The sequence below is a fragment of the Lolium rigidum genome, chromosome 3, assembly GCF_022539505.1.
Source record: "Lolium rigidum isolate FL_2022 chromosome 3, APGP_CSIRO_Lrig_0.1, whole genome shotgun sequence".
NCBI lineage: Eukaryota > Viridiplantae > Streptophyta > Magnoliopsida > Poales > Poaceae > Lolium > Lolium rigidum.
In genome coordinates, this window is record NC_061510.1 from 258,491,799 (window position 1) to 258,518,788 (window position 26,990).

A 26,990-nucleotide genomic window follows, 5' to 3' on the forward strand; every position below is an offset into this window, starting at 1 on the left:
CACGAAGTTCGAGAGGAGTAGACATGAGTTCGGACAGATGTTATGAGGTTGAAGTCCGTAGGTGGAAAGGATGGAGAGGAAGAATTCCGAGCAGGGGAGCGATAGACCGCGCTCAACCCAGGCTTTGGTCAGGACCCGTTCGTCCGCGTCGGGCATGGGGGTGATGGAGTCTCGCATGAAACTCCATTGCAGAGAAATCATGCCCTCGCTTTGGAGGTCCCTCAGTTCCGAATCCTTGGTTTCGCAAGGCCACCATTGTCCCTTCTCGCCCTCTCGGATCCGGGCCTTGGAAGCTTTCTTCGTTTCCGCCTCCTGCACCTTAGCTGCCATCCTTGCTTGTCCCTCGAGTTCTTCTTGGATCTCTTTGAGGGTAGGGATCCAGCCTAGTGCGTTGCTGGAAGATGTGGAGAATGGTTGAGCTAACTTGATGTCGGAAACATATGGTGGCAGGAATGCTAAAGGCTCCAGACAGCTTGGTTCTAATGAACTGGGTTCAGGGCTGTTTGGAGAACTATCTGTACACTTGGGTGAGTTAGGTGACATGCTTCCGGCTGCACCCATGTGATAAGCTAAGCTGAGTAAGCCGGAACTAGCCTAAGTCTAAATTACCTCTTCTTCTACAAGTCCGGTCGACGTACCGTTAATGGCGCGGCGGTTCTTCGGCGCGCCGACGAAGATAAGGTCGCCGGAGTTGGTGCGATGTCCTCCGCTTGACCACAAATCGGTGGCGGATCGGATTTCCCGATCAACCGTGACGATCTCGGGTCGAGGTTGGCCTTGGGGTGGCGGCGGATGAAGCTTCCCGTGAGCGAGCTCGTCGGAGATGAGATCCGGTCGGCGGTGCGGCGGGAGGAAGAAGACGAAGTGGCTAGAGCGGTGAAACGAATGAAGAACTTACCGTCACCGCGGGTATTTATAGGCCACGCACGGAGATTCGTGAGCCGGGTCCAACGGCGGAAACGGAACGGTCACACCGTTGGATGGCCGCCACGTGTCTTAGGTTAAAGCGGTGAAATCGAGGTAGCGGTAACTAGAACTGGGCAAGCTCCGAAAATTCCGGCTAAGGAGTTGCATCTCCGGAAATTTAGTGCGGGAAAGAAGGGAGTTCAGTTCAACGCACGTGAAAAATCCGCTGGAGATATCGTGATCGAAGGACAATGATTTCTGGTTGACTGAAGTCGGAAACAAGAAAGTTTTGGAAGCTCTTCAAGATTCTCCTTGGATCCGAGTTGAATGGAGACGGAAGAATGATGAATCTTGGAGAACTTCGGGAGCTACTGTTGTGGGTATATACTTTATGGGTATATCAACGGCATGGCCTAGATCCGGCAAGCCCGGGTGACCCACAGATGGTGATGTGGCATGTAGCCCATCGGGCGGCCCAATTGCTGTAGATCATGAAGGATGAAGTCCAGCCCAGGAACAGGAAGCCGGATCCCAACCGACCTACGAAGGAGGCCGGATCCGTGGAGGCCCATAAGGTATCCGGATCCAGTACGACATACATGGAAGGCGGATCCTTGACGTACACGGCAAGATATTGTACCGTAGTTAGGCAACTTGTATTCCGGCTAGGACTCTCCATTATAAATCCTAGATCCGTGCGCCTTTATAAGCCGGATCCTGGGAGCCCTAGAGGCACAACCACAACTCATTGTAACAACGCGAAAGCGCCCATATAATTCCAGACAAGCAGCAGTAGGCCCTGTCCTCGAGCAGGTGTTCCGAAGCTGGGTAAATCGCGTACCACCGTCCCGAGGACTCTCCGCCCTATGACCCCTACTTCTACTCCCCTTCGTGAGGATCCCTCCTCCGGGGTACCGTCGAATAGACAACGATAGTATCACTCGTGTTTAGACATTTTATCACCTGGATATAAATACAATACAATAAAGTATTTTTATGCTCATTAGTTACACACCCCTAGCAGAGCGTGAAGTGGGATTGCAACAAGAGTATTATCGACTAAATAAGATATAAAATCCACAACCTAAATGTACTCGCTCTCCCGACTAAGTCTCTTACCTAGTCGATTCGTAAAACATATCGTGCTATCTACTTGAAAAAAAGAATTCGTGCAAGGGTTTACAAGTTGCCCTTTGAGAAGATCTCTTAGATACATAAGTGCCCCCTAATGACTACCAAGATTACCGTATTCTTCCCTCGCGACGGTGCTAGAAAATAACCCACAATCGTTCATGCAAGTGCACTAGGTTGTTGTACAATGAGAAAAGAATATAAAAAATGGGGGAGTGTTAATTTGTTAGAAATTATCTTTTCAACCTATAGAAAATTAGAATAAGATGTGAAATAGAAACCGTTTGATATCCCACCCTCAATTAGCTGAACTTCCCTGAGGTGCTTCACTAAGGATAAAGGGAAGTAATCTTCTTGCTCCTGAGAGGAGGCTTACTTTCAATATTATGTCAAAAACTAAATGAATTTCTCCAGTAGTTTTCTACTTAGTATCTGAGTGTCGACATGTGTATTGGGATTTTAGGAAGTATTTCATGATATTGTGTACTTGCATCTTATGGACATAATACCTATATATATAGTTTTTTATACGAATTATGATATGTCAAAGATAGGGATACTTTTGTGCTTATTATTATAAATCATGAATTTTATCACATATGCAACTAGTGAACCAATGATCTCTGATCAAATTTCTAATTAATAACCATTTTTTACTTACATTACATGAACTTTGATTTTTCAATCAATTAATAAAAAAATACAAAGAACTACTTCTAAATCTAGACAACAAGTGGACCATATGTTGACCGCACAGAGGACTACTTCTAATCTGAACAACTAGTGCATTGTATGTTGGAGACACAATGAACTAATTCCAAATCTGGACAACTAGTGCACCACATGTTCGAGACATGGAATTACATGTATTACTTGCATGTTGCTTGAAGGAGGGGGCCACTCCACCTATCTTTCTCCTCTGAGTTGGTAACCTCATGTCCCTTTCTCAAGGCACGACCGTTGATATCTCTGACTTTGCGCACTTGAGGTCCACAAAGCCCAAGAAATGTTTATAGGTGTCAATTTTTAACACTAGCCGATCTAAACCAAAACACGGGTATAGTGTATTGGAAAAGAAAGAAAACTAATGCGCTTTATAAGATCTAGTGGAAAATTGTTAGAAGTTTTGTGCTTTAGAACATGAAAACATAAGTTACTGGAAAATCTCAAAGGCCCATTTTGATTGCATGGCATGTCTGCAAAGATTGATCCCCATTGCTTGTGGAGGTGGGAGGATAATCTAATATATTATGTTTTCAACTCCTCGTAGCATGAGAACATGGGATAATCTAGGTTTGTCCTAAGTCAAGCATCTCTAAGTTTGCCAAACCTATAGAAAAGTATGCCAATATGTACCACACTGAATTTGTATACTTCCTCTGTTTTTGTATATAAGGCCACCACACATTTTGAGGTAGAACTTTGATAAATAATTTATCCAACATAATAGAAGTTATATGTCACCAAAAAGTATAGCATTGGATTCATATCTAAAAATAATTTCAATGATATATTTTTGGTGTTACATAACTTATTTTTTTATCGATTAAGTTGTTAGTCAAAGTTTTGGCTTGAAATACTTAGTGTATTTATATATAAAAAGGAGGAAGTACTACGAAAATATATTATATGATGACTCCAGTAAAGGTAAAACTAAAGAAGTGTTGTAGATATTGATCTAATTTTCTGTAAATTTGGTCAATCCTAAAATAGTTTAACTTGGAACAAGTTTAAATCACCGATTACTTTAGAACAGAAGGGAAGTCTTAGTATGGAACTGAAGAAGTATTATTCTAGAAAGAAAGTACGGTATAGGTTTTGAAAGGAAGGGAACAGGTTTGCTTCAAGCCTTCAAGGCCAGAATTGTTGCTTGGACATTTGGTGGTAGCAATACCACCAGTTCGAACATTACTTTTTGGACTACGTAGGCGCAGCAAGAGGCTCCCTTTAGTTCCGTAGCAAACAAGGCAGCCTCGCGAGATATTATAGACAGGGGTGGACACTATAGAGCAGATATATTATATATAAATTTATTGGTAGCTTAAGACATCCACAAGTACTGAACCGACGGTGGTTCACACGAATATGCCACGCAAACAGATGAATCAAAACTAGTTTTTCCTCGTTCTACTGAGTTGCAGTTGTGACAATCCAGTGACTACTCCACACCCTCTAGCTCAGATTTTGCAAAGAATAGTAAACATTAGAACCTTTCTTTTATATAGTAATTTATTCATAATTGTCTCCGCCTTATAGTAATTCAAAAGTGATTTTTCGCTGCTGGAACAATGACACCCATGAGCACATGATCTTGGTTTTCTAATAGTGTTTTAAATACAGTTCAAGATGTCAAAAAATTATGATAAAAATATGGCACGCACATCTCGACATTCTATGTTCCCACAAAGCTGTTTCATGAAAAACTATATTTTTATGGCGTGTGTACTTGTCTTAATTTTTATAGATCTTCTTAAATTTTAAAATGTTTTTTCCAGGTGGCAAGAGCATATGCTCCATGTTCAAAAGTGAATTTATGTTCCCTTATGAAGCTTACAACACTAAACCTGTCTAATACCGCCATTTTGCTAGGAAAAAGATTTTACTTGTGACAGGGTGACTTCATTGAGATTGCATGTCAGTATGCACACTTTGAACACACGCGTGTAAACACTCCCACACGTACACGCAACATGCATGTTTCATCAGTAATTCAGCGAGAAATCTATATTGACTACTGATCGTGGCATATGAACGCGGGCATTTGCACTGAAGGCCAGTCCAACTGGTATATGCATAGAGTTGAGTTTCGTCGAGGCCAAGGTGACATATGAATAGAGCTCAATTTTTTGTGCTATGTGGATTCGAACATACAGCCCTCTCTTCTTCTAAGCTAACTTCTTTCACTTTTGCAAACAACCACCGGGGTTGATCGTCTCTCTTTGATTAGAATTTTTTGCATAATTATTCTTGTTGCTTAGAATTTTTTTTTCATAATAATTTGATTTATAAGAGTTTCATTTCACAAATAGAATAGTGTACCATCTCCCGGTTTGACGTGTTACGGCTGTATAGATCACAATCACGAAGGGAGCAATTCATGCCAAGGGACACGAATGCTGAAAGATATTGAAAAGTAATGAAAAGGACGACAGGGATACTCGAAATGCCAGCTCAGTCTGTACATGTAAATCGTGGTCACATCCATCTATCTTTGAATTCACTCCAGCCGGAGCTTTAGCCTGTTCCACGACCACGAAATTCGTTCGTTGGAGACTTGTCCGTATAGAAACCAGCCATTGCCATAGCACACGTAGATCTTTTTCTGTTCATGATGATGCGCCTTTCCGTGCCAGTTTTCCACAACTGGCCCATTCTTCACGCTTCAAGTGGCCAAGCCCAGCCAGCCGCCACTAAAATACTCCGGCGAGCCCCACCGAAAAACGAGAGGCCACCAGCTCTCCGCCAAATATCCCCGTGAAATGACTCCACCGGACAAATATCAGCGCCTCAACAAGTTTCACCTTCACGACACTCCACCCCGCAACAGCAGCAGCAGCAGTGGCAAAAATATCTGCGGACCCGGGCGCTGGTGGTAGATATCTGGCCCGTTTCCACCCCTCCCTCCGATCCTCTCTCTCTCTCCCCGCTCCCGCTGACGTGGCGGCCCCGGCACACCCAGGTTCTCCAGATATTTTCGTTCCCCTCCTCCTGCTGCTCTCCCCACGGCGACGGCGAGATGTCGCCCGACGCCGACGCCGGGGAGGCGACGCCGGCGGTCGCGGGGACCGGCGGAGGAGCGGCGGCGGCGCGCGGGGTGATCCGCTGGGACGAGATCCTGCCGCGCCGCTCCCTGCGCGTGCTCCTCGTCGAGCACGACGACTCCACGCGCCAGGTCGTCACCGCGCTCCTCCGCAAGTGCGGATACCGCGGTCAGCAACCCCCTTCCTCCCCTCCATCTCCGCCTCTCTATGCGCGGCCCTCGCGCGGCCAGTCAAATCAGTTTATTCCTGCTTGCTGAATTGGGGTGCTTCTTCTCGGGAGGTGACGCCAGTGGCGGCGGTGGCGGACGCGTTGAAGGCGTGGGAGGTCATGCGGGGACGCGCATACGCCTTCGACCTCGTGCTCACCGAGGTCAACATGCCCACGCTCTCCGGCATCGACCTGCTCTCCAGGATCGTCGCCGTCGACGAGTGCAGGAACATACCAGTCATAAGTAAGCGCCCCGCCCACCCTCCCTCCCTCCCTTCCTTCCTTACGCCGACATCCGCCTATTAACTAACGGTTTCACTGATCTCAAACTGTTTTTTAATCAACTTCAGTGAGCAGCTTGAATTGTTCCTAGCGTATGGTTCACAGCAGAGGCTGGCTAACGGATTTGGTTCTGCCCTAGTAACTGCTTAGCTGTGATAGGGTGCTTTTTTGTTTTTGTTGTCATATATGCGATTGCCGCGCTTTGGATAGGTGGAGCTGGATTCAAGTGGATAATCCGCTTCAGTCGTGTGTCGGTTACTGTTAGCTAGTCAGTGTCTCTAATGTGACTGAATCAGCGCTATCGTTGTCGGATCCCCATTTCTGTTACTAACTTGAGTACCTCCATGGATATACCGAGTTTCTGAATTCAAGTGGATATTCTGATTTAGCCGTTCGTGTGTCGGCTAGTCAATCAGTGTCTCTAATGTAACTGAATTATCACTATCGTTGTCGGATTCCATTTGTGTTACTATGAGTACCATGATGGGTATAAACCTCAGATCTGAATATTTTTAACAGATTTGTCTTGTGCCGTATCTGTCGGTGAGTAAATTGGCATCTTAAATTTTATTTGGCGCAGTTTATGGGATGGGAGCAAGTTTGTTAGCAAAACTCTAATAGTAGTTATGTCGTGTCTATTTTTTTTAGGGAATTTAATGTTTTAAAAATTGGTAAGGTGTAACTTTACATCGGTGCACTTTTGGGAGCTAAATGCATATTTTAAGGTCCTGACTAGGTAGCTTGATGGAGCAGCCATTTCATGGTGAGCGTAACCGCCTCTGCGTGTGAATGAAGCCTCACACAGCAATACTCAACTTTTCGAAAAAAATGAATAATGCTAAGTTTGGAAATTAATTAATAATAGTTAAATTTACATGTTCGAAATAGTGGGAAGATGGAGATCACGTCATCGCTAAAACGCTAAATTATTATTTTGTATAATTTTGTCGATATACGTAAGTACATGCTATGTATTTATACCAAAACAACAGAAAGCGCATCTACACGTGACAAATGCATGGTCCTGCTACGCACTATATGATCAGTGCTTAGCTGTGCTAGGGTGTTTTTTTATTGTCGTGTCTGGGACCGCCGTGATTGGATAGTTGGAGCTGAATTCAAATGGATATTCCGCTTTAGTCACGTGTCGCTTACTTTTAGTCAGCCAGCGTCTCTAATACAACTGAATTATCATTATCGTTGTTGGATTCCGTTTGTGTTACTATTTGAGTATTGCTATGGATATAAGCCAAATATTGCATTTCTGAATCTTTTTAACAGAGTTGTCTTGTGCCGTATCTGCTGATGAATAAATTGGCATCTTAATATTTGGCTCAATATACGGGATTGGAGGAAAATTCTTGGCAATATACCATGGTAGTTAGATTAGGGATTTTACGCAAAAAATATTGATAACGTGTAACTTAAGATTGGTTCATGAATAAATTGGCATCTTAATTTTATTTGGCTCTATATACGGGATTGGAGAAAATTTCTTGGCAATATACCAATGGTACTTAGATTAGGGTTTTTACGCAAAAAAATATTGATAACGTGTAACTTTACATTGGTTCATGAATAAATTGGTATCTTAATTTTATTTGGCTCGATATACGGGATTGGAGGCAATTTCTTGGCAATATACCAATGGTATTAAGATTAAGGATTTACGCAAAAAATATTGATAATGTGTAACTTTATATTGGTTCAGTTTTTCAGAGATAAATGCATATTTTATATCCTGATTAGGTAGCTTAACTGAGCAACCATACAAATTCTTGATGTGTGTAGCTGCCTATGAAAGCAGCATCACATAACAAGACCTCAACTTATCGAAAAGTGAATGCTGCTAATTTGGAAATTTGTTTTAATAATGCTCCCTCTGTATATAATTATAAGACGTTATATTATACTGTTTTAGTAATCTAAAACGTCTTATATTCTGGTACGGAAGGAGTAGTTCAATTGGAGTGTTCAAAATAGTGGGAAGAGAGTATGTATATACATAAGTACATGCTATGTATGTATGCTAAAACAACGAAAACCATCTTTAAGCACTACACGTGATAAATGCATGGTTCTGCTATGCACTATGCTAATGTAACCACTATGCCAACCAAGCCCCTAATACAAACACATAAGCAGCTGAGTGACATTGTGGTGTATTGCTGATGTTCGTAAGGAAATGTTTTATTTGGATATGTCTTAATCTATAACTCGCTTGAACTCAGCATACACTATTTGTATGGGGTTTATGATGTTTTATTGGATTGTATGCGCAGTGATGTCATCCCAAGATTCAATTGGCACGGTGTTGAAGTGCATGCAAAATGGTGCAGTGGACTTCCTTGTCAAACCAGTGAGAAAGAATGAGTTGCGTAACTTATGGCAACATGTGTGGAGACGGCACTCAGTAAGTCCTCATTCTGTCACGTCTTTCAGAACGTTTTCTTTTGCAGCCTGTCAGCCTGTGTTATGGTTAGCCTTCTTCAGTTGTATTCTTTTGTCCAGACTTATTCTGGATTAAAATTCTGTACACATTTTCCTTGAAAGTATCATCAACTTCATCAAAGTGCCATGTATGGTCTTCATTAATTTTGGTTGTCTGAGATTACAGGTGCTCTATTGTTGATGCGGCTGTTTAAGCTTTTAGCATCTAGCAGCATTTCTTGTTTATTCTAGTTTTCTGAGGTATAATTAGGCCTTGCTATTTTCGTTACAGATGAATAGCCAATTAAATGCATCAGAAAACAATGCAGCCAGCAACCATATAAGTGTGAATTCTGGTAACGAGTCAAAGACAGGAGAGAACAGCGATGAGGAAAGTGATGCTCAGGTGAGGAGCTGAGCTGGCTTATACCGTAATTTTCTAATTGATATCCTGAGTAGTATTGCTCTAGCTCAGGTTGATAAAGCCAAGCAAGCAAAAGTGAAATCTGGAGCACTTTCTATGTCTTTTTGTTCTTGTGACTACCAGTTAATTGTGGCCAGCACTGTTTACTGAAACTTCCGTTCATCTGTTAATGATCTCTACAAAGTTCTGGTTTCTTTTTTGTATTAAACTATTGGACTTCTTCTGCAACTAATACTATTGTTGCTCTTTTAACATGATCAGAGCTCAGGTAGCAAGAGGGAGACTGAAATTCAGAGTGCTGAGAAATTACCTGAGATTGTGAAAGATAATGGAGCAAGCTCATCCAGAGAACTTACAATGCAGAATCGACCTTTTGATAGAATAAACATAAAATCACACTCAGTGAAGGATACTGATGGTAAGAAATCTACACTTGGTTATCCGACATTTAATATTTTGTGCTCTGTTATTGGCCATCAAGTGTGTACATTGCACATCTGATTTTACCTGGTGTTTTTGTGTAGATGTTCCAAGTATAAATGCATGTGCCACCAGTAAACCGCAAGTGTTTTCAACTGAGAAGAATGTTCGTTCAAAGTATCTTAATGGTATTACTTCCGCAAAGGTTGCTGGACAGATAATGGATAATGCCTTGAGAATTGCTGATTCAAGTTCATGTCGTCCAAGTGATCCTGGCAAAGATCGTTTGCCTACTGCCCAACCAACAACTAGCAAAAAATGCAAATCTCCAGTCACGAAGAATAGTGCTGTCAACCCTGTCGTGGAAAATACCCTTCCAGAAAATTTGAAGGGTGCTGCAATAGGCCATGCCGAGTCTGTGCCCTCTCCATCCTTGGAGATCACCTTAGGAAAGCAACAGCCTCTTAATGGTTACACTACCCAAGAACTGAAGGATAAGGATAATTTCAATCACTCAAATTCCTCTGCCTTTTCAAGGTACTTACTGTTTGTTGTTTTTGAATCTCGATATGAATGACTTTGATTATTTATTGCATTTGTTTTGAATGGTTTTCTTTGACATTACACTGTCTTCATATTTTAGACCCTGAGGCTGATATTAGTATTTGCTTACACATTACCCTGTTCATCTCTAACTAGCTCTTTTATGAATGCTCATCACATGGTTGTCAACATGACAGATATGGTAATAAAAGGATAGTACCATCAGCTAAGCCATTGTTTCCCCCATCACTCCACTTAACTTTTCAAGAACCTGTTCATGACAAGAATGTCCAACCTGGTGGGGTCTTGCCCAGTTCCCATGAACATAATACATACAAGAGTGCAACGCAAGCTCAGGTTCCTTTGGACAGTTCTACAGAGGCTGTTTTCATCCCGTGTTCCAGCAGTGTTAGAGAAGATGCTGGCACAAGTAGCTCCTCCCCTAGAGACACATCGAATCATCCTCCATATGGGTTTATACCTGTTCCAATTCCTGTTGGTGCTGCTATACCCTACCATTATGGTGCAGTTATGCAGCCGATATACTACCCACAGGCTCCTTTTATGCAATGTGACCCGTCTGGCATCAACCATATGGCAATTCAGCATGCATCTTATCACTCTAATTACCATCAGAATCTTAGTAAACCGTCAGACATTCATGAACACAGACAGCTAGAAGAAAATCAGCAGTTGCATCATTCAAGACAAATTCTCCAGGGATCAGGAGAACCAGTTGACATGTCGAGAGCCCATGCGGAGCATGCTAACCAGAGTGCTAGCTGTAGCCAGGATATACGCAGAGGAAGTGGATGGACTGTGAGCGGTGAAACTGATACAAACACAAATACAATAATTGCCCCAGAAAGTGGCAATGAGAGCGGCATCCAGAACTTCGGTATTAACGGATTGGATAGTGATCGATCACGTCGTGAAGCTGCCTTGTTGAAATTCCGCATGAAAAGGAAAGAGAGATGCTTCGAGAAGAAGGTATTTTGTTTGACAAACCTAAATAGTTTGTAAATTGCTTATGTGCAGTCATATATTCGCTCGCAAATGTCAGTTGGCTTTTGTTATAATTCATCCTTATTCTCTTTACCTTCCATTCTACAGGTCAGATATCACAGCAGAAAGAAGCTTGCAGAGCAACGACCAAGAATTAAAGGGCAGTTTGTGAGCCAAAAACTCAAGTCAGCTACAACAACAGAAGATGTGGAAACTGACTAGTAACATTGTTAATTCATGATTGTACTTTTGATACTAACCTTCCCAGGTGAGGGAGGGCATTTAAAGTAACTAGTAAGAGTGAAAGGCTGGCAAAAGTTTTGCTTCCAGGGTTAGCCTTTTGTACAAGTGTCCAGTGTACTCCTTTGTCAGTTGTTTATTGACATCCTTTGCCTGTAAAGCGTGTTGAATTAAAAAAAGTTCTCAGGGGAAAATAGGAAACCAATGCAGATATCCAGATTTTCTTCACTTATTTATTGTGTTAGATGTTTCTGGTGTCATACATCCTTACAATAGCGCTAGACTTAAATCAGCGAAGCCTTACTTCCTTCCATGAGCTGTCCAGTGTCATTGTTCACCCATGTAATTATGGTTTCCCTTGGATATATATTCCTCTATGTGAGAAGATTGAAATCCTGGCAACTATTCTCTTTGTTCTCAGAGCCATGTCTGAAAGGCGGGTTTTCTTTTTCACAATTCTTATGGTAAATCTAACTGTTTCCTGTAGAATTGCTGTGAAACTCTTTGGGACATTCTTCCCTTCCAAACAAGCCAGCCATAAGCTATTCTATTTATCTAGCTGAGTAGCTAGCTAGTAATGGCATACCGCCTTAGCTCTTTCGTCAACCGAGCTTGCTCAGATGCTTTACCTGCCTTGCACCCTGCAAATCAGCGCATGTGCACTTCTCAATCTTTCAACCATGGCAATCTATCTTAGTTACTCAATTGTTACTGCGGTATCAAGCAAAAGCTTGCCAACACCTTTGAGCTCCATCACCATGAAACAAGGTATCAATCACAAACATATATAGTGGTCAGTGTGGCCGATTTCTCTATGGATTAAAATTTTCGCTGCCGTTTCAGGAGCATCTTCTCTTTACACCTTGCTGCTCATATTCCCTCTCAGCTTGCACCTCAAGTTTCGCACATTTGCTCCTGCACTTCTCGGCTTATAAACCGGCAGCTCCGGCCCACACCAGCTCGATCGCAGGAATCTCATTCTCCACCCGCACCAAGCAAAGCTCACGGTAGCGAGTAGCGACCTGTCTGTCAAGGTGGCGACAATGGAGGGACCAAGAGCGGCGGGAATGGTGGTGGTGGTGGTGTCGGTGCTCGTCCTGGTTCTGTGTTGTAGTGCGCAGGTGGCCGTCGCCGGAGGTTATCAGGATCAGGCGGCCGCGGGTGGGCCGGATGCGAGCATGCTGTGCGTCAGCAAGTGCGGGACGTGTCCAACCATATGCACGTCGTCGCCTCCGCCGTCACCTCCGGCGCCGTCGACGTCGACGCCATCGACTCCCTCGCCGCTGACGTCGATCCTCCCGCTGCCCACGCCCGCGCCCCCGCCGCCGTACCTGTCGCTGATCCTCCCGCCACCGCCGTCGTCATCATCAACTGACGGGTACGACCAGTCCCCTCCGGCGACGGAGAAGTCCCCGCCGTCGCCACCTTCGCCGAAGAGCAGCGGCGGATCGTCGTCTTCTTCCTCTCCCTCCGCTCCGTCCTCGCACTTCTCGTCGCCACCGTCCCCGCCATCGTCGTCCAACACCAACCCGTACTACTACTTCTACCTCTCCGGCAGCACCAGGAGCCGCGGCGAAGGCGCCTCGACCGTCTACGCCGTCGCGATCCTCGCGCTGCTCCTGCCCGCCGTCGCCTTTTGGAGGTGATCAGGTGTTCGACTCTGCATCGTCGTGGCCATTCGGTGAACTCTCTGTGCTTGTTTATAGTAGTACTGCCACTTCTTCTTTTCGTCAGATTCGGAAGCTAGCAACAAGTTGCTGTCTAGTACTAATTCCTTGCTTCCTTGCTTGTGTAATGGTGCCGTGTTTACTTGATTATTAAAAGTGGATATAGTGTTTGTTTGCCTAAAATTAACCGAGACGTAGCAGTTGCAACTTTGACGATTTTCTTTTGAAGTTCAAAGGTTCGTTCATGTTCATTCATTAACACGATATTCAGATAACATAGCCTCCTGGATACAATCAGGAACACGACATTGAGATAACACAGCCTCCTGGATACAATCAGGAGCACACCATAATGTGTGGCTGTAGGCCTGTAGCTGCGACATTTGGCACATTTGGGAGGCTAGAATGATGCATCTGTTCACTTTACTGAAGAAACTCTGAATCTTTCCTTGATGGCTAACCCGGGATTCAGAGTTTCTTGCCTCATTCTAGCGTCCCAAATATGCGACAAGTCGCAGCTACAGCCACACACTGCAACTCATTGCATCTGTTCAGTACTTCAGTTCAGCAGATCAACTTTGACGATCTTTGGGAACAAATGTGTACGTTCCACGGGTATCCTGCCTCCCTAGGTGAAAATACGCTTGTACCTTAATTTGTTTGGTCTTTTAGTGTAGACTGCAGTTCAATTATTTCATTTTTTTCCTTTTTTAGATGAACAGAAAATTCAAATATTTAATTATATTTAAGAAAATCTGTTTTTTTACCTCGTAAATTTTTGTGTCCTTTACAAGCCTCTTAATTTTCATGAAGAAAAGCACTTTGTGCCCCAGAAAAAGTCATTCTTTTAGCACGGATTTTTTTATACGAGCCGCGGAAAATATTTTATTTTTCTGATTTTTTTGTGTGAGCACACAGACATGTGGATATACATGTGTTGTTTCAGACTTTTTTTTGTTACATTGGAATGCCTTCTTTTCTAGACAGGAGCATGTGCTCTTGGGAGCACTTTTGAATTCCCGCTTTCTATGCTAGCTTTCATGTATCTTTAACGGCGATATCTTAACGATAGAGATAGATGTCACAGGGACCAGGGAGTAAAAGTTTCACGGCCCCATGTTAGGCACATTTCATCTAGAGTGACAATTTGTTTGTGATCCTAACTCTGATAGTCATAGGACATGAATGTCGTAAAGGAATCCAATTGCGAGCACATTGTGCTAATGTTCGATTGTTCGCACGATTGTGAAATAACAAAGCCATATAACAAAAAACTCGGATTATTGGCTGCATGTGGTGTCATTCAAGTGCTTCTACAAGAAAAGAATAAACTTAGCTATGTCGTAAGAAAATGTAACGACCATCCAAAAAAAAAAAGGATCCAACTACGAACACAGCGAGATATTGTTTCCATATATCCATAGCACTGTATCATAGCCGTATAACAAATGCTTAAATTCAATTCTAACATCCTCTACAACTCCACTCGATTTTAAAAAGTATGATCACTTTATGTTACTTGATCTAGTATAACCCGAAGGTAAACAAATTAATCACCGTGGCTGTTCGATTTTATTCTCTCTGTGCATACAGAAAACGACCAATAATTAACCGACAGTACAAATGAGAAGTTCAGTACGTCCATTGCTGCGGCGGCGCAATCGCGGGGCAGCCGTGGAATTGGAACGCCGCGGCGAACGCTTCCCGCTGCCGCTGCATCTCCGCCGCCATCGCGCGGAGCTGCAGCATCTGCAGTTGCTGCTGCCGCACCGCGACCACGACATCGGCCTCCCTCCTCTGCACCCGTGGCGGCTTCGCACCTGCATGCAATGCATGGACGTTTGTTCAGTTCAGAGTTTCAGACAGACGCCGTCGTCGCCGCCGTGGAGACAAGCTCCGGTGGCTGCCGGATTTCCGGAGAGGAAATAAAGGAAACACACGGCCTTAATAATAAATCCTTACCGTTCCTGGGGCTGGGGGATGTGGAGGATGCTCTGTTCTGCGCGTACGCCTCCACGCGCGGCAGGAACACGCCGGTGCCGGCGCCTTGGCGCATCACCGGAGGATGACAGTTCATCGGAGCGACCATCGCGTACCCCGGCACACGCGGCGCAGTGCCGTTCCAGCAGGAAGCGGGTGGCGCATGACGCGCCGCTCCTCCGTGGCCGCCGTCTACAGGTACAGGGGCCCTGCTTCCGTGCCCCATCCCAGCACGGGGATGCTGCAACTGCAAGTGCGGACGAGGCCGGGCGCGCTGCTGTTCTCTCGCGGCGGCGTCGAGCCCGAGTATGCCGACGAGGTGCGCGGCGAGGTCCTCCACGACGGCGGCGGCGTGGTCGTCCCCGCGGCGCGTAGTCACCGCGCACGAAGAAGGCGGGACGACGATGCCCACGTCCGCCAAGATTTCCCGCGGCAGCAGCCGGTGGACGACGTCCTCCAGGTCCCCCGCGTAGTAGTCGTCGGCCATTGACATCGCCATTGCTTGTGTTGTCGAGAGATCAGGAGCGAGGGAGGCGGCGAGGTTGTAGTGGAGGAGGTGGCAGAAGACGGAGGGGAAGATCGAGCGACGAGGCGCACGGTGCATGGGAAGTGGAGAGGGCAGGACGTGGGCATTTTATAGTAGTACCGGGGATGACGACGAGTGGGAACGGGAATGCCAGCGTGTGCTTTTCTTTCACACTAAATTTACCCAGCTCATTTTCCCACGTTCGACGTGCCCTTCGTGCGCGCGCTTTTACGGGGCTGTATCCGTGATCTTTTGTTAGTGGAAAATGTGACGAATTTGTGCGTGCGAGTGCCATAATCCATCGCATGGAAGTCATGGCGCCGGACCGCATGTCGTACCTATTTTTACGAATTTCGATTTTTTTCAGGTGTATAAACGTGTTATCAACCAGCTAAATGCAGCGAACGGGTGGTGTGTTAAGGGTCATGGTTGTACGGAAAATAATGTCAAAATGCGTTGAAGCAAAATTAAGTTAGTATCGCCAAGATACTGTTCAAAGGAGCTTACACCTAGCCTTTGCAATATCAGCTAGTCCATAACGTCAAATTATACATAATTATTTCTGATACGTAGTTCAACATATATAAACCATTAATTGAGTTTACTGTGTTGCCTCCTTGAGAGGTAGAAAGAAGAAAACTCTAACCACCCTTGATGGACAAGTGAGAGAGCAAAGGAAGTAAGCGGTTGCTGCTGTGTGAGGGTGAGAGAACACACTAGGAAGAAGGAGGAGAGGTGATTTCTAAGGTCATATCTGTCTTCAAGTTGGTGTTTGGAGGCTCAAACGTTTCTAGCATCGGATCCAAACTCGGTGATCTTGTTCCTTACTTTGAGTACTTCGACCTGGTTAGCTTATTTGAGATTTGGCTCAGTGGAGAATCAGATTTGAGAGTGGTTAAATCAGTTCGAACGTCTGTAGTTTCAACACATAGTAGTTTTGGGGGACGAATGGTTTGGGAAGGCAAACGGTGCCCGATTGAGCTGACTTTTGGTTAGTATGTTTGAAAGTCTACCAAATTTGTTGTTGATTGGATCTGTGGTTTAAGAACCGTTTGATGATTACCGAAGAGGACGAAAATTGTGATATCTTGTATCTTGCCTCTTGTGATTGATGTTGTTGTTGCTGGTGGGCAACGAGCTAAAATTTGTTGTGATCTCTAGATGTTTTAGAGAGGAATCACTACCTAGGTTGCTCATAGTGAAGCTTGCGTGAACCGGTTGGTCCACACCTGTTGTGAAGATGGGAAACAATGATATAGCACAAATCATTGGAAGAGGAGATGTGCACTTGGAGACTAAAAATGGTACGACACTAGTCGTTAAGTCGGTGCGGCATGTTGATTCCATACGGCTCAATGATGTCTACGCACACTCCTTTTCCTGTAGACAGTGTTGGGCCTCCAAGAGCAGAGGTTTGTAGAACAGCAGCAAGTTTTCCCTTAAGTGGATCACCCAAGGTTTATCGAACTCAGGGAGGAAGAGGTCAAAGATATCCCTCTCAAGCAACCACCGCAATCACGATACAAGAAGTCTCTTGTGTCCCCAACACACCTAATACACTTGTCGGATGTATAGGTGCACTAGTTCGGCGAAGAGATAGTGAAATACAAGTGGTATGAATGAATATGAGCAGTAGTAACAGCGCCTCGAAAATAGCTTGTCTGGCGTGCGATTGATGGTAGTAATATTGCGGGAAGTAAAGATGTAGTAAAACGAGTAAATAAGCGATGATTGCAGTATTTGGAAACAAGGCCTAGGGATCATACTTTCACTAGTGGACACTCTCAACATTGATCACATAATAAAACCACTCTACACTCTCTTGTTGGATGATGAACACCACTAATTGTGTAGGGCTACAAGAGCACCTCAATGCCGGAGTTAACATGTCAACACCCGAATTTTTAAGTCCGGATGCCCTATTACATCATACATCGCAATCCCAGGAAGATTGTTTTTGCGAGACATAATAGTAAGTAGTTCAGAGTCATCATTTATTACAACATTTAATGTCTTACAACAAAGGATCACATGATCCAATATTACACAAATAGATTGTTCAACATCACAAATAGGTAGCGGAAGCGTAGTAGTAGTGGACTATCTATTCCACAGGCAACGCTTGACGTTAGAAGACGATCCTAGTTATCGTAGACGTCATGTTGTCCGTCATCCTGATACTGTTGCTCCTCTTCAAAGTCTAGCATTTGAATAGCCAGGGCAAAGCCATGAGTACTTTAAAGTACTCGCAAACTAATACTAAGGTAGAAACATATTAAGTGTAGTAAGGGGTGCTAAGCTCTAGGTTTATTTGCATAAAGCCAAGTTTTAACTTGATAAACATTTAGTAAAAACCCATCATTTGCTAGACTAACTCAAGTGGGAACATTAGTGTCATTCCCACAATTCATTTGGGATCCAAGTCAATTCACCATTCACCTTCATCATTCTTTTTCAAAATTCTGATAACGGAAATAGTATGGCCTTTCCAACCGTCCATAACCGCGGACACGGCTATTCGAATAGGTTTAACACTCTGCAGAGGTTGTACTCTTGTGCCACAACTTTTGATTACATCCGTCGAGGATAACCCCGAATCATCGTAACTCAGTACGCGGATCATCAACCTTAACCTTTCACTTATATATGCTAGTATAGGCACCTCTCCCCATGAGCTTGGCCTCCCGGTGAAAACCAACTGTTAACCCGGGAACTGCAGAGGGCTTGGGTCGTACATTCACCTCTTATTCACATCATTTCTCATATACGGAGGCAGCCTCGGCATAACCCCTATGATGCTTTTTTAGAGGGAACCCATACTAAAATACACAAGTTTCTAGTTAAGCCCTACCCATAATCAGGTATTGTGGGGGTACTTGTATAATTGGAAGGGTATCGCATTCAAACCCATATCAGTTTTATATCAAAAATCACCATCTTCTCTTGGTCATATTCACCTTCAAAGTCATTCAATGGAATGAATCCTCATTCCAAGGTTTCAAATTTATTTCAAAGTCACATGTTCCCATCTAGAGTAGTCAAATTTTATTTGATTAGCACTAGCAACTATCTCATGAGGGGTGCTATCTAGATTTGAGTGTTTCTAAGCTAACCTTTAACCTTGTTCTACTCTATACCAAGTGAATCATAAATCAAAAAGTACTTTGAAGTAAATAAGCAAAAGTAATTGCAAGGTAAAAACATGGGATAGGTAATACATAAAATTAAATGGGTGATGGTGCCTTGCTCTTGTAGAGCTTTGCATTATGGTGGTTTAGCAAGAGTATTAGCTTGCCTTGAGCAGAGTAGTTATCGAAGTTCTCCTCTTCTTCCTGGGAGTAGGCTTCCTCCTCTTGATACTCCTCGTTACTAGCGTCTATATACGAATACGAGGTATAAATACTAAACCAAGCTCACATACTAAACTAGAAACACTCAAAAGAGTCCACACACTAATCCTATCATCAATCAAACATGGCATGGTGGATTATTTGATTAATCTTTAATTAAGGGAAAATAATTTCCTCTCATTATTCCTATTTCTTTAATTTGGTATTTAGATCCTTAGAGAAATTAATTTCTTCTCATTACATCTTATTAAGATTTAATCTCTTCATATAATACTCAGGTATGAAATATAGGTTGACCAAAGTCAACATTTCATATCTATTATATGTGAGTATAATTTAATTGAAGTGCCACACTTCACATAGTTTAATACTAACATTTAAATGAATTAAAATCTCTAAGTAATACTTATCAAGGGTTCATTAGCCTAAGTCTTTCCCCCTGGTTATATTACTTAGGATCAAGATTTAAATGAGAGAGTAGCTCTCATACTATTTGTTAAATTTGAATTTCAAGTTTAATTGCTCTAGAATTGACTACATAGCCATTTAATTTGATCCACTCCATGATCATACAAACAACTGGTCTATGTTATTGCATAGTCAAATAGAGGACATCATTTGTGATTTATTAGCGTTGGAATCAATTCAAAATCTATTATGGTTGAATTTTGAATAAAGTTTGAATGTACAAAAGTCTATGTCTTGTTATTTTTATCAGGTTAATTCTACTTTGAATTTGGAGGTGGGACTAGTGGCATTGGTTAGATAAATTCATGGGCTTTCCAGCGGTATAAAGTTTGCTAATTTTGGTTTGGCAGATTTCAAACTATTCAAATTTTACTAAACCATCTGCAGAACAATTTGAATTAAGATTAAAACCAGATTTGAATCGTGGGCTTAGGCGGGAAACACTACTGGGCCGAAACGGTATTTAAACCCACTGCGCAGCCCAGCAAGCATCTGGTGCGCTTGGGCCGCACTGACGAGGTGGGGGCCACCCGTCAGTGTGTTTTAACACAGCGAAACGGTATGAGCAATTTAGGCCGTAGGATTAGAAATGAGATCGACGGCGTGTGAGCGTCGTCGTCTCCGACGAGAGGCGAGCTCACTGGTGGCGAGCCTAGGGGGTCGGGGAGCCTACCAGGCCGTTGCAGGTGTCTGGCAGTGTGCGCGGAGAAGTGGTTGTCGACGAGGAACAGCTTGGTGCAGCGGCGGCGCTCGGGGAGGCTCCAGGCGAAGCAGAGCTTCCGCGAGCTCCGGCGGACTTGAGCTTGCAATTCGGGCAACTCCGGCGGTGGGTGGTGAAATTGACTGGGGGAGATTGCTCAGGGAGGAGAGGGGAGTGGATTGTGTGAAGAAAGGAGGAGCCGATCGCCTCTATTTATAGGGTCGAGGGGTGGCCGCGGGGTGATGCAAGGGCGCGTCAACGGCGTGGCCTCTCCGGCGATCGAAAGGGCAAGGCGAGGACAGCATCTTGTAGGAGGCGTTCTAGCGATGCTCCAGGACTAGCTAGCGCAGAGAAAGGGTGAGAGGATGGCTCGGGCGCGTGCGATGAGTGCGGCAGTACCCTCGGTACTTCTCCGGCGAGGACGACGGTGACGAGGCCTCCGCAGTCGCTCGAGTGTGGCTAGGTGGTAGAGGGCGTGGAGTAGATGCTCGACGCAGTGGTAGGGATGCAGGGGAAGGACGGAGGCGATCGAGCGCGCGACGTACTGGCGCGTCCAGAGCGCGCTCACCGCGTGGGCTGGCATGCTCTGGCATGGTTTTGGACGCGGGCGTTCCGGCCAATGGCGTTTGTTGGCGATCGAGTGCAAGGTACTGGCGCGGTCCTTGTGCTTCCAAGATGCTCCAGGACAAGGAGATGGGTTGAGAGAGAGGCCGGAGAGAGGGATGCCCAAAGGTGGCCGGGTGTGCTTGACATGGTGGTTTTCTCCATACTTTTCCATTCTACCAAGCCATAGCATGTACCAAGCTTGATGCAGGGGAGCCAGAGGTAGCTAATGATCACCAGAGAAAGTTGGTTTAGGCTTAGAACCATTGGATAAAAGGGTGTAACACAATCTGTAAACTATGCCTGCCAAGTGTTTGATTAAATGGCCGCAAGAACTTTTTGTTTGAATTTTGGTTTTCTTTTGGGTGGATCTCATTTATATAATTAATGTGTTGGATTGGTGGTGGTTTTGCTCAATTTGGAGTTGTTTTGCAAAATGGCAAAAGTGACATGATCTTCTTTTTATTTCAGCATCACTACTTGTCACCCTTATACTGGTCAACCTAGTCAACTCTAGCCATGGTGGTCAACATCAAAGTTACTCACCTTGACATGGTCTTGGATGACATGGCTTTGGTTGACCTAGTTTAGTTCAAGAGTTGAGAGAACCAGAGGGGTAAAGTAGTGAAGAAAATATTTTTGGGCCATATGACCATTATCATATGTATGAAGAAATTTTGATTTCCTTGTGTTTGATTCTTGATCCAAGGGTGCAATTGTGTTAATTTATCATATTAAAGTATTTTACAAGCAAGAGGGCAAGCAATTATGGCCTAGGGTGAAGAGTTGCAATTTGGCATATTGTGTATGTAAGTGAAATATGGGTTTTTCCCATTTTCGTCATTTCTTCTCAAACTAGGGTTTGATCATCTTTTTTAGGGTTCAAATAGCAATTGATAATCATACTAACACTCATCATGGCCATTGCACAAAAGAAAATTACTCAAATGCATGAAACTATATGTGGCACTATATGCATATAAAAAGTTTTTGTTTGTTGCAAATTTTGAATAGTTGAAACTCTCTCTTGATTTTATTATTCTTGAAACTTGGGATGTTACATAACAAGCTCCACAATATTCGATGTTCATATTTAAATAACCTTAGAGTGCATGATAGACCAACGCAATTACACCGAGTACTAACATAGCATGCACACTGTCACCGACAGACTATGAAAGGGGGAATAAATCACATCAATACTATCATAGTAATAGTTAACTTCATAATCTACAAGAGATCACAATCATAAACTACGCCAAGTACTGCATGATGCACACACTGTCACAATTACATCATGGAGGAGGAATAGACTACTTTAATAACATCACCAGAGTAACACATAGATGATAGTGATACAAAGCTCATATGAATCTCAATCATGTAAGGCAGCTCATGAGATCATTGTATTGAAGTACATAGGAGAGAGATTAACCACATAGCTACCGGTACAGCTCTTAGCCTCGGGGGAGAACTACTCCCTCCTCATGGGAGACAACAACGTTGATGAAGATGACGGTGGTGTCGATGGAGATGCCTTCCGGGGGCACTTCCCCGTCCCGGCAGCGTGCCGGAACAGAGACTCCTCTCCCCCAGATCTTGGCTTCGCGATGGCGGCGGCTCTGGAAGGTTTCTCGTACCGTGGTTTTTCCGTATCGAAGATTTAGGTCAGAGACCTTTAAATAGGCGAAGAGGCGGAGTCGGAGGGGGTACGGAGGCGCCACACAATAGGGGGGCGCCCCCCCTTGGGCCGCGCCAGCCCCATGTGTGGGCCCCCTGTGACTCTCCTCTGGTCCCTCCCGGGTGTTCTGGAAGCTTCGTGGATTTCTAAGATGCTGGGCGTTGATTTCGTCCGATTCCGAGAATATTTCCTTACTAGGATTTCTAAAACCAAAAACAGTGAAAACGAAGCAATCGGCCCTTCGACATCTCGTCAATAGGTTAGTTCCGGAAAACGCATAATAATGACATATAATGTGTATAAAACATGTGAGTATCATCATAAAAGTAGCATGGAACATAAGAAATTATAGATACGTTTGAGACGTATCAAGCATCCCCAAGCTTAGTTCCTACTCGCCCTCGAGTAGGTAAACGATAACAAGGATAATTTCTGAAGTGACATGCTATCATAATCTTGATCATACTATTGTAAAGCATATGAGATGAATGAAGCAGTGATTCAAAGCAATGGTAAAGATAATGACTAAACAACTGAATCATATAAAAAAGACTTTTCATGAATAGTACTTCAAGACAAGCATCAATAAGACTTGCATAAGAGTTAACTCATAAAGCAATAAATTCAAAGTAAAGGCATTGAAGCAACACAAAGGATGATTAAGTTTCAGCAATTGCTTTCAACTTCAACATATTTATCTCATGGATAATTGTCAACACAAAGTAATATAACAAGTGCAATAGGTAAACATGTAAGAATCAATGCACACAGTTGATACAAGTGTTTGCTTCTGGGATAGAAAGAACAGGTAAACTGACTCAACAATAAAGTAGAAGATAGGCCCTTCGCAGAGGGAAGCATGGATTACTATTTTTGTGCTAGAGCTTTTCATTTTGAAAACATAGAAACAATTTTGTCAACGGTAGTAATAAATCATATGTGTTATGTATAAGACATCTTATAAGTTGCAAGCCTCATGCATAGTATACCAATAGTGCTCGCACCTTGTCCTAATTAGCTTGGATTAACATGGATTATCATTGCATAGCATATGTTTCAACCAAGTGTCACAAAGGGGTACCTCTATGCCGCCTGTACAAAGGTCTAAGGAGAAAGCTCACATTGGATTTCTCGCTTTTGGTTATTCTCAACTTAGACATCCATACCGGGACAACATAGACAACAGATAATGGACTCCTCTTTAATGCATAAGAAATCAACAATAGATAATATTCTCATAAGAGATTGAGGATTAATTGTCCAAACTGAAACTTCCACCATGATTCATGGCTTTAGTTAGCGGCCCAATGTTCTTCTCTAACAATATGCATACTCAAACCATTTGATCATGATAAATCACCCTTACTTCAGACAAGACGAACATGCATAGCAACTCACATGATATTCAACAAAGATAGTTGATGGCGTCCCCAGGAACATGGTTATCGCACAACAAGCAACTTATTAAGAAATAAGACAAATACGTACATATTCTTCACCACAATAGTTTTTAAGCTATTTATCCCATGAGCTATATATTGCAAAGACAAAGAATAGAAATTTTAAAGGTAGCACTCAAGTAATGTACTTTGGAATGACAGAGAAATACCATGTGGTAGGTAGGTATGGTGGACACAAATGACATAGTTTTTGGCTCAAGGATTTGGATGCATGAGAAGAATTCCTCTCAATACAAGGCTAGGCTAGCAAGGTTGTTTGAAGCAAACTCAAGTATAAAAGGTTTACATTGTCTCCTTGTTGTTCAAACACCTTAACCAGAAAATATTGTAACTATTATAAGACTTTACATTGTCTCCTTGTTGTTCAAACACCTTAACCAGAAAATATCTAGACTCTAGAGACCAATCATGCAAACCAAATTTTAACAAGCTCTATGTAGTTCTTCATTATTGGGTGCAAAGTACATGATGCAAGAGCTTAAACATGATCTATATGAGCACAACAATTGCCAAGTATCAAATTATTCAAGACCATATACCATTTACCACATGCGGCATTTTCTGTTTCCAACCATATAACGACGAACGAAGTAGTTCAACCTTCGCCATGAACATTAAGAATAAAGCTAAGAACATATGTGTTCATACGAAACAGCGGAGCGTGTCTCTCTCCCACACAAGCATGAATTTATTCAGAGAATGAAAATAACAAAAAAAAAGCAAACAGACGCTCCAAGTAAAGCACATAAGATGTGACGGAATAAAAATATAGTTTCACTAGAGGTGACCTGATAAGTTGTCGATGAAGAAGGGGATGCCTTGGGCATCCCCAAGCTTAGATGCTTGAGTCTTCTTAAAATATGCAGGGATGAACCACGGGGGCATCCCCAAGCTTAGACTTTTCACTCTTCTTGATCATATTGTATCATCCTCCTCTCTTGACCCTTGAAAACTTCCTCCGCACCAAACTCAAAACAAACTCATTAGAGGGTTAGTGCATAATCAAAAATTCACATATTCAGAGGTGACACAATCATTCTTAACACTTCTGGACATTGCACAAAGCTACTGGAAGTTAATGGAGCAAAGAAATCCATCCAACACAGCAAAAGAGGCAATGCAAAATAAAAGACAGAATCTATCAAAACAGAACAGTCTATAAATACGAATTTTTTAGAGGCACCAGACTTGCTCAGATGAAAATGCTCAAATTGAATGAAAGTTGCGTACATATCTGAGGATCACTCACGTAAATTGGCAGATTTTTCTGAGTTACCTACACAGAACCCTGCCAAAATTCGTGACAGCAAGAAATCTGTTTCTGCGCAGTAATCCAAATCAAGTATGAACCTTACTATCAAAGACTTTACTCGGCACAACAATGCAATAAAATAAAGATAAGGAGAGGTTGCTACAGTATTAACAACTTCCAAGACTCAAATATAAAACAAAATTGCTGTAGTAAAATAAAAACATGGGTTATCTCCCAAGAAGTGCTTTCTTTATAGCCATTAAGATGGGCTCTGATACGTCTCAAACGTATCTATAATTTCTTATGTTCCATGCTACTTTTATGATGATACTCACATGTTTTATATACATTATATGTCATTATTATGCATTTTCCGGCACTAACCTATTGACGAGATGCCGAAGAGCCGATTCGTTGTTTCCTGCTGTTTTTGGTTTCGTAAATCCTAGTAAGGAAATATTCTCGGAATTGGACGAAATCAACGCCCGGGTCCTATTATTGCACGAAGCTTCCGAAGTCCGAAGAGGAACGAAGTGGGGCCACGAGGTGGCGACACAACAAGGCGGCGCGGCCCAAGCCCCCGGCCGCGCCGGCTCGTGTGTGGGCCCCTCGTGACGCCTCCTTACCTCGCCCTTCCGCCTACTTAAAGCCTTCGTCGCGAAACCCCCGACACCGAGAGCCACGATACGGAAAACCTTCCGCAGACGCCGCCGCCGCCAATCCCATCTCGGGGATTCAGGAGATCGCCTCCGGCACCCTGCCGGAGAGGGGAATCATCTCCGGAGGTCTCTTCATCGCCATGATCGCCTCCGGATCGATGTGTGAGTAGTTCACCCCTGGACTATGGGTCCATAGCAGTAGCTAGATGGTTGTCTTCTCCTCATTGTGCTATCATGTTAGATCTTGTGAGCTGCCTATCATGATCAAGATCATCTATTTGTAATCCTACATGTTGTGTTTGTTGGGATCCGATGAATATTGAATACTATGTCAAGTTGATTATCAATCTATCATATATGTTATTTATGTTCTTGCATGCTCTCCGTTGCTAGTAGAGGCTCCGGCCAAGTTGATACTTGTGACTCCAAGAGGGAGTATTTATGCTCGATAGTGGGTTCATGCCTCCATTAAATCGGGGACAAGGACAGTAAAGTTCTAAGGTTGTGGATGTGCTCGTTGCCACTAGGGATAAAACATCGATGCTTTGTCTAAGGATATTTGTGTTGATTACATTACGCACCATACTTAATGCAATTGTCCGTTGTTTACAACTTAATACCGGAAGGGGTTCGGATGATAACCTGAAAGTGGACTTTTTAGGCATAGATGCATGCTCGGATAGCGGTCTACGTACTTTGTCGTAATGCCCCGATTAAATCTCATAGTACTCATCATGATATATGTATGTGCATTGTTATGCCTTCTTTATTTGTCAATTGCCCAACCGTAATTTGTTCACCCAACATCTCGCTACCTTATGGGAGAGACACCACTAGTGATCTCGTGGACCCCGGTCCTATTCTTTACATCTGAAATACAATCTACTGCAATTGTTCTTTACTGTTCTTCGCAAACAACCATCATCATCCACACAATACATCTAATCCTTTGTTTACAGCAAGCCGGTGAGATTGACAACCTCACTGTTACGTTGGAGCAAAGTTCTGTGATTGTGTTGTGCAGGTTCCACGTTGACGCCGGAATCCCTGGTGTTGCGCCACACTACACTCCTCCGCCATCAACCTTCAACGTGCTTCTTGGCTCCTCCTGGTTCGATAAACCTTGGTTTCTTTCTGAGGGATAACTTGCTACTGTACGCATCACACCTTCCTCTTGGGGTTCCCAACGGACGTGTCGACTGCACGCATCAAGCTCTTTTTCTGGCGCCGTTGCCGGGGAGATCAAGACACGCTGCAAGGGGAGTCTTCCACTTCCAATCTCTTTACTTTGTTT

At 43.5% G+C, this 26,990-nt stretch overlaps 2 protein-coding genes across 2 annotated transcripts; both read left to right on the forward strand.

The window, feature by feature from the left end:
* Window positions 1–5,773: 5,773 nt before the first annotated feature.
* On the forward strand, window positions 5,774–11,510 carry LOC124703337 (two-component response regulator-like APRR3). The gene is made up of 8 exons (XM_047235551.1): window positions 5,774–5,966; window positions 6,089–6,250; window positions 8,571–8,701; window positions 9,011–9,124; window positions 9,404–9,560; window positions 9,667–10,099; window positions 10,303–11,095; window positions 11,219–11,510. Exons 1-8 carry the CDS (start codon window positions 5,774–5,776, stop codon window positions 11,330–11,332), a joined length of 2,097 nt encoding a protein of 698 aa, XP_047091507.1. The 3' UTR covers window positions 11,333–11,510.
* An 847-nt stretch (window positions 11,511–12,357) lies between these two features.
* Window positions 12,358–12,996, forward strand: LOC124700145 (proline-rich receptor-like protein kinase PERK2). The gene has a single exon (XM_047232317.1). It carries the CDS (start codon window positions 12,394–12,396, stop codon window positions 12,994–12,996), a length of 603 nt encoding a protein of 200 aa, XP_047088273.1. The 5' UTR covers window positions 12,358–12,393.
* Window positions 12,997–26,990: the final 13,994 nt, after the last annotated feature.

Coding starts and splice junctions, on each gene's coding strand:
- LOC124703337 (XM_047235551.1), top strand. CDS start 5,774: ATGTCGCCCGACGCCGACGCCGGGGAGGCGACGCCGGCGGTCGCGGGG. Junction 6,251..8,570: donor CAGGAACATACCAGTCATAA/GTAAGCGCCCCG, acceptor TTGTATGCGCAG/TGATGTCATCCCAAGATTCA. Junction 8,702..9,010: donor ATGTGTGGAGACGGCACTCA/GTAAGTCCTCAT, acceptor TTTTCGTTACAG/ATGAATAGCCAATTAAATGC.
- LOC124700145 (XM_047232317.1), top strand. CDS start 12,394: ATGGAGGGACCAAGAGCGGCGGGAATGGTGGTGGTGGTGGTGTCGGTG.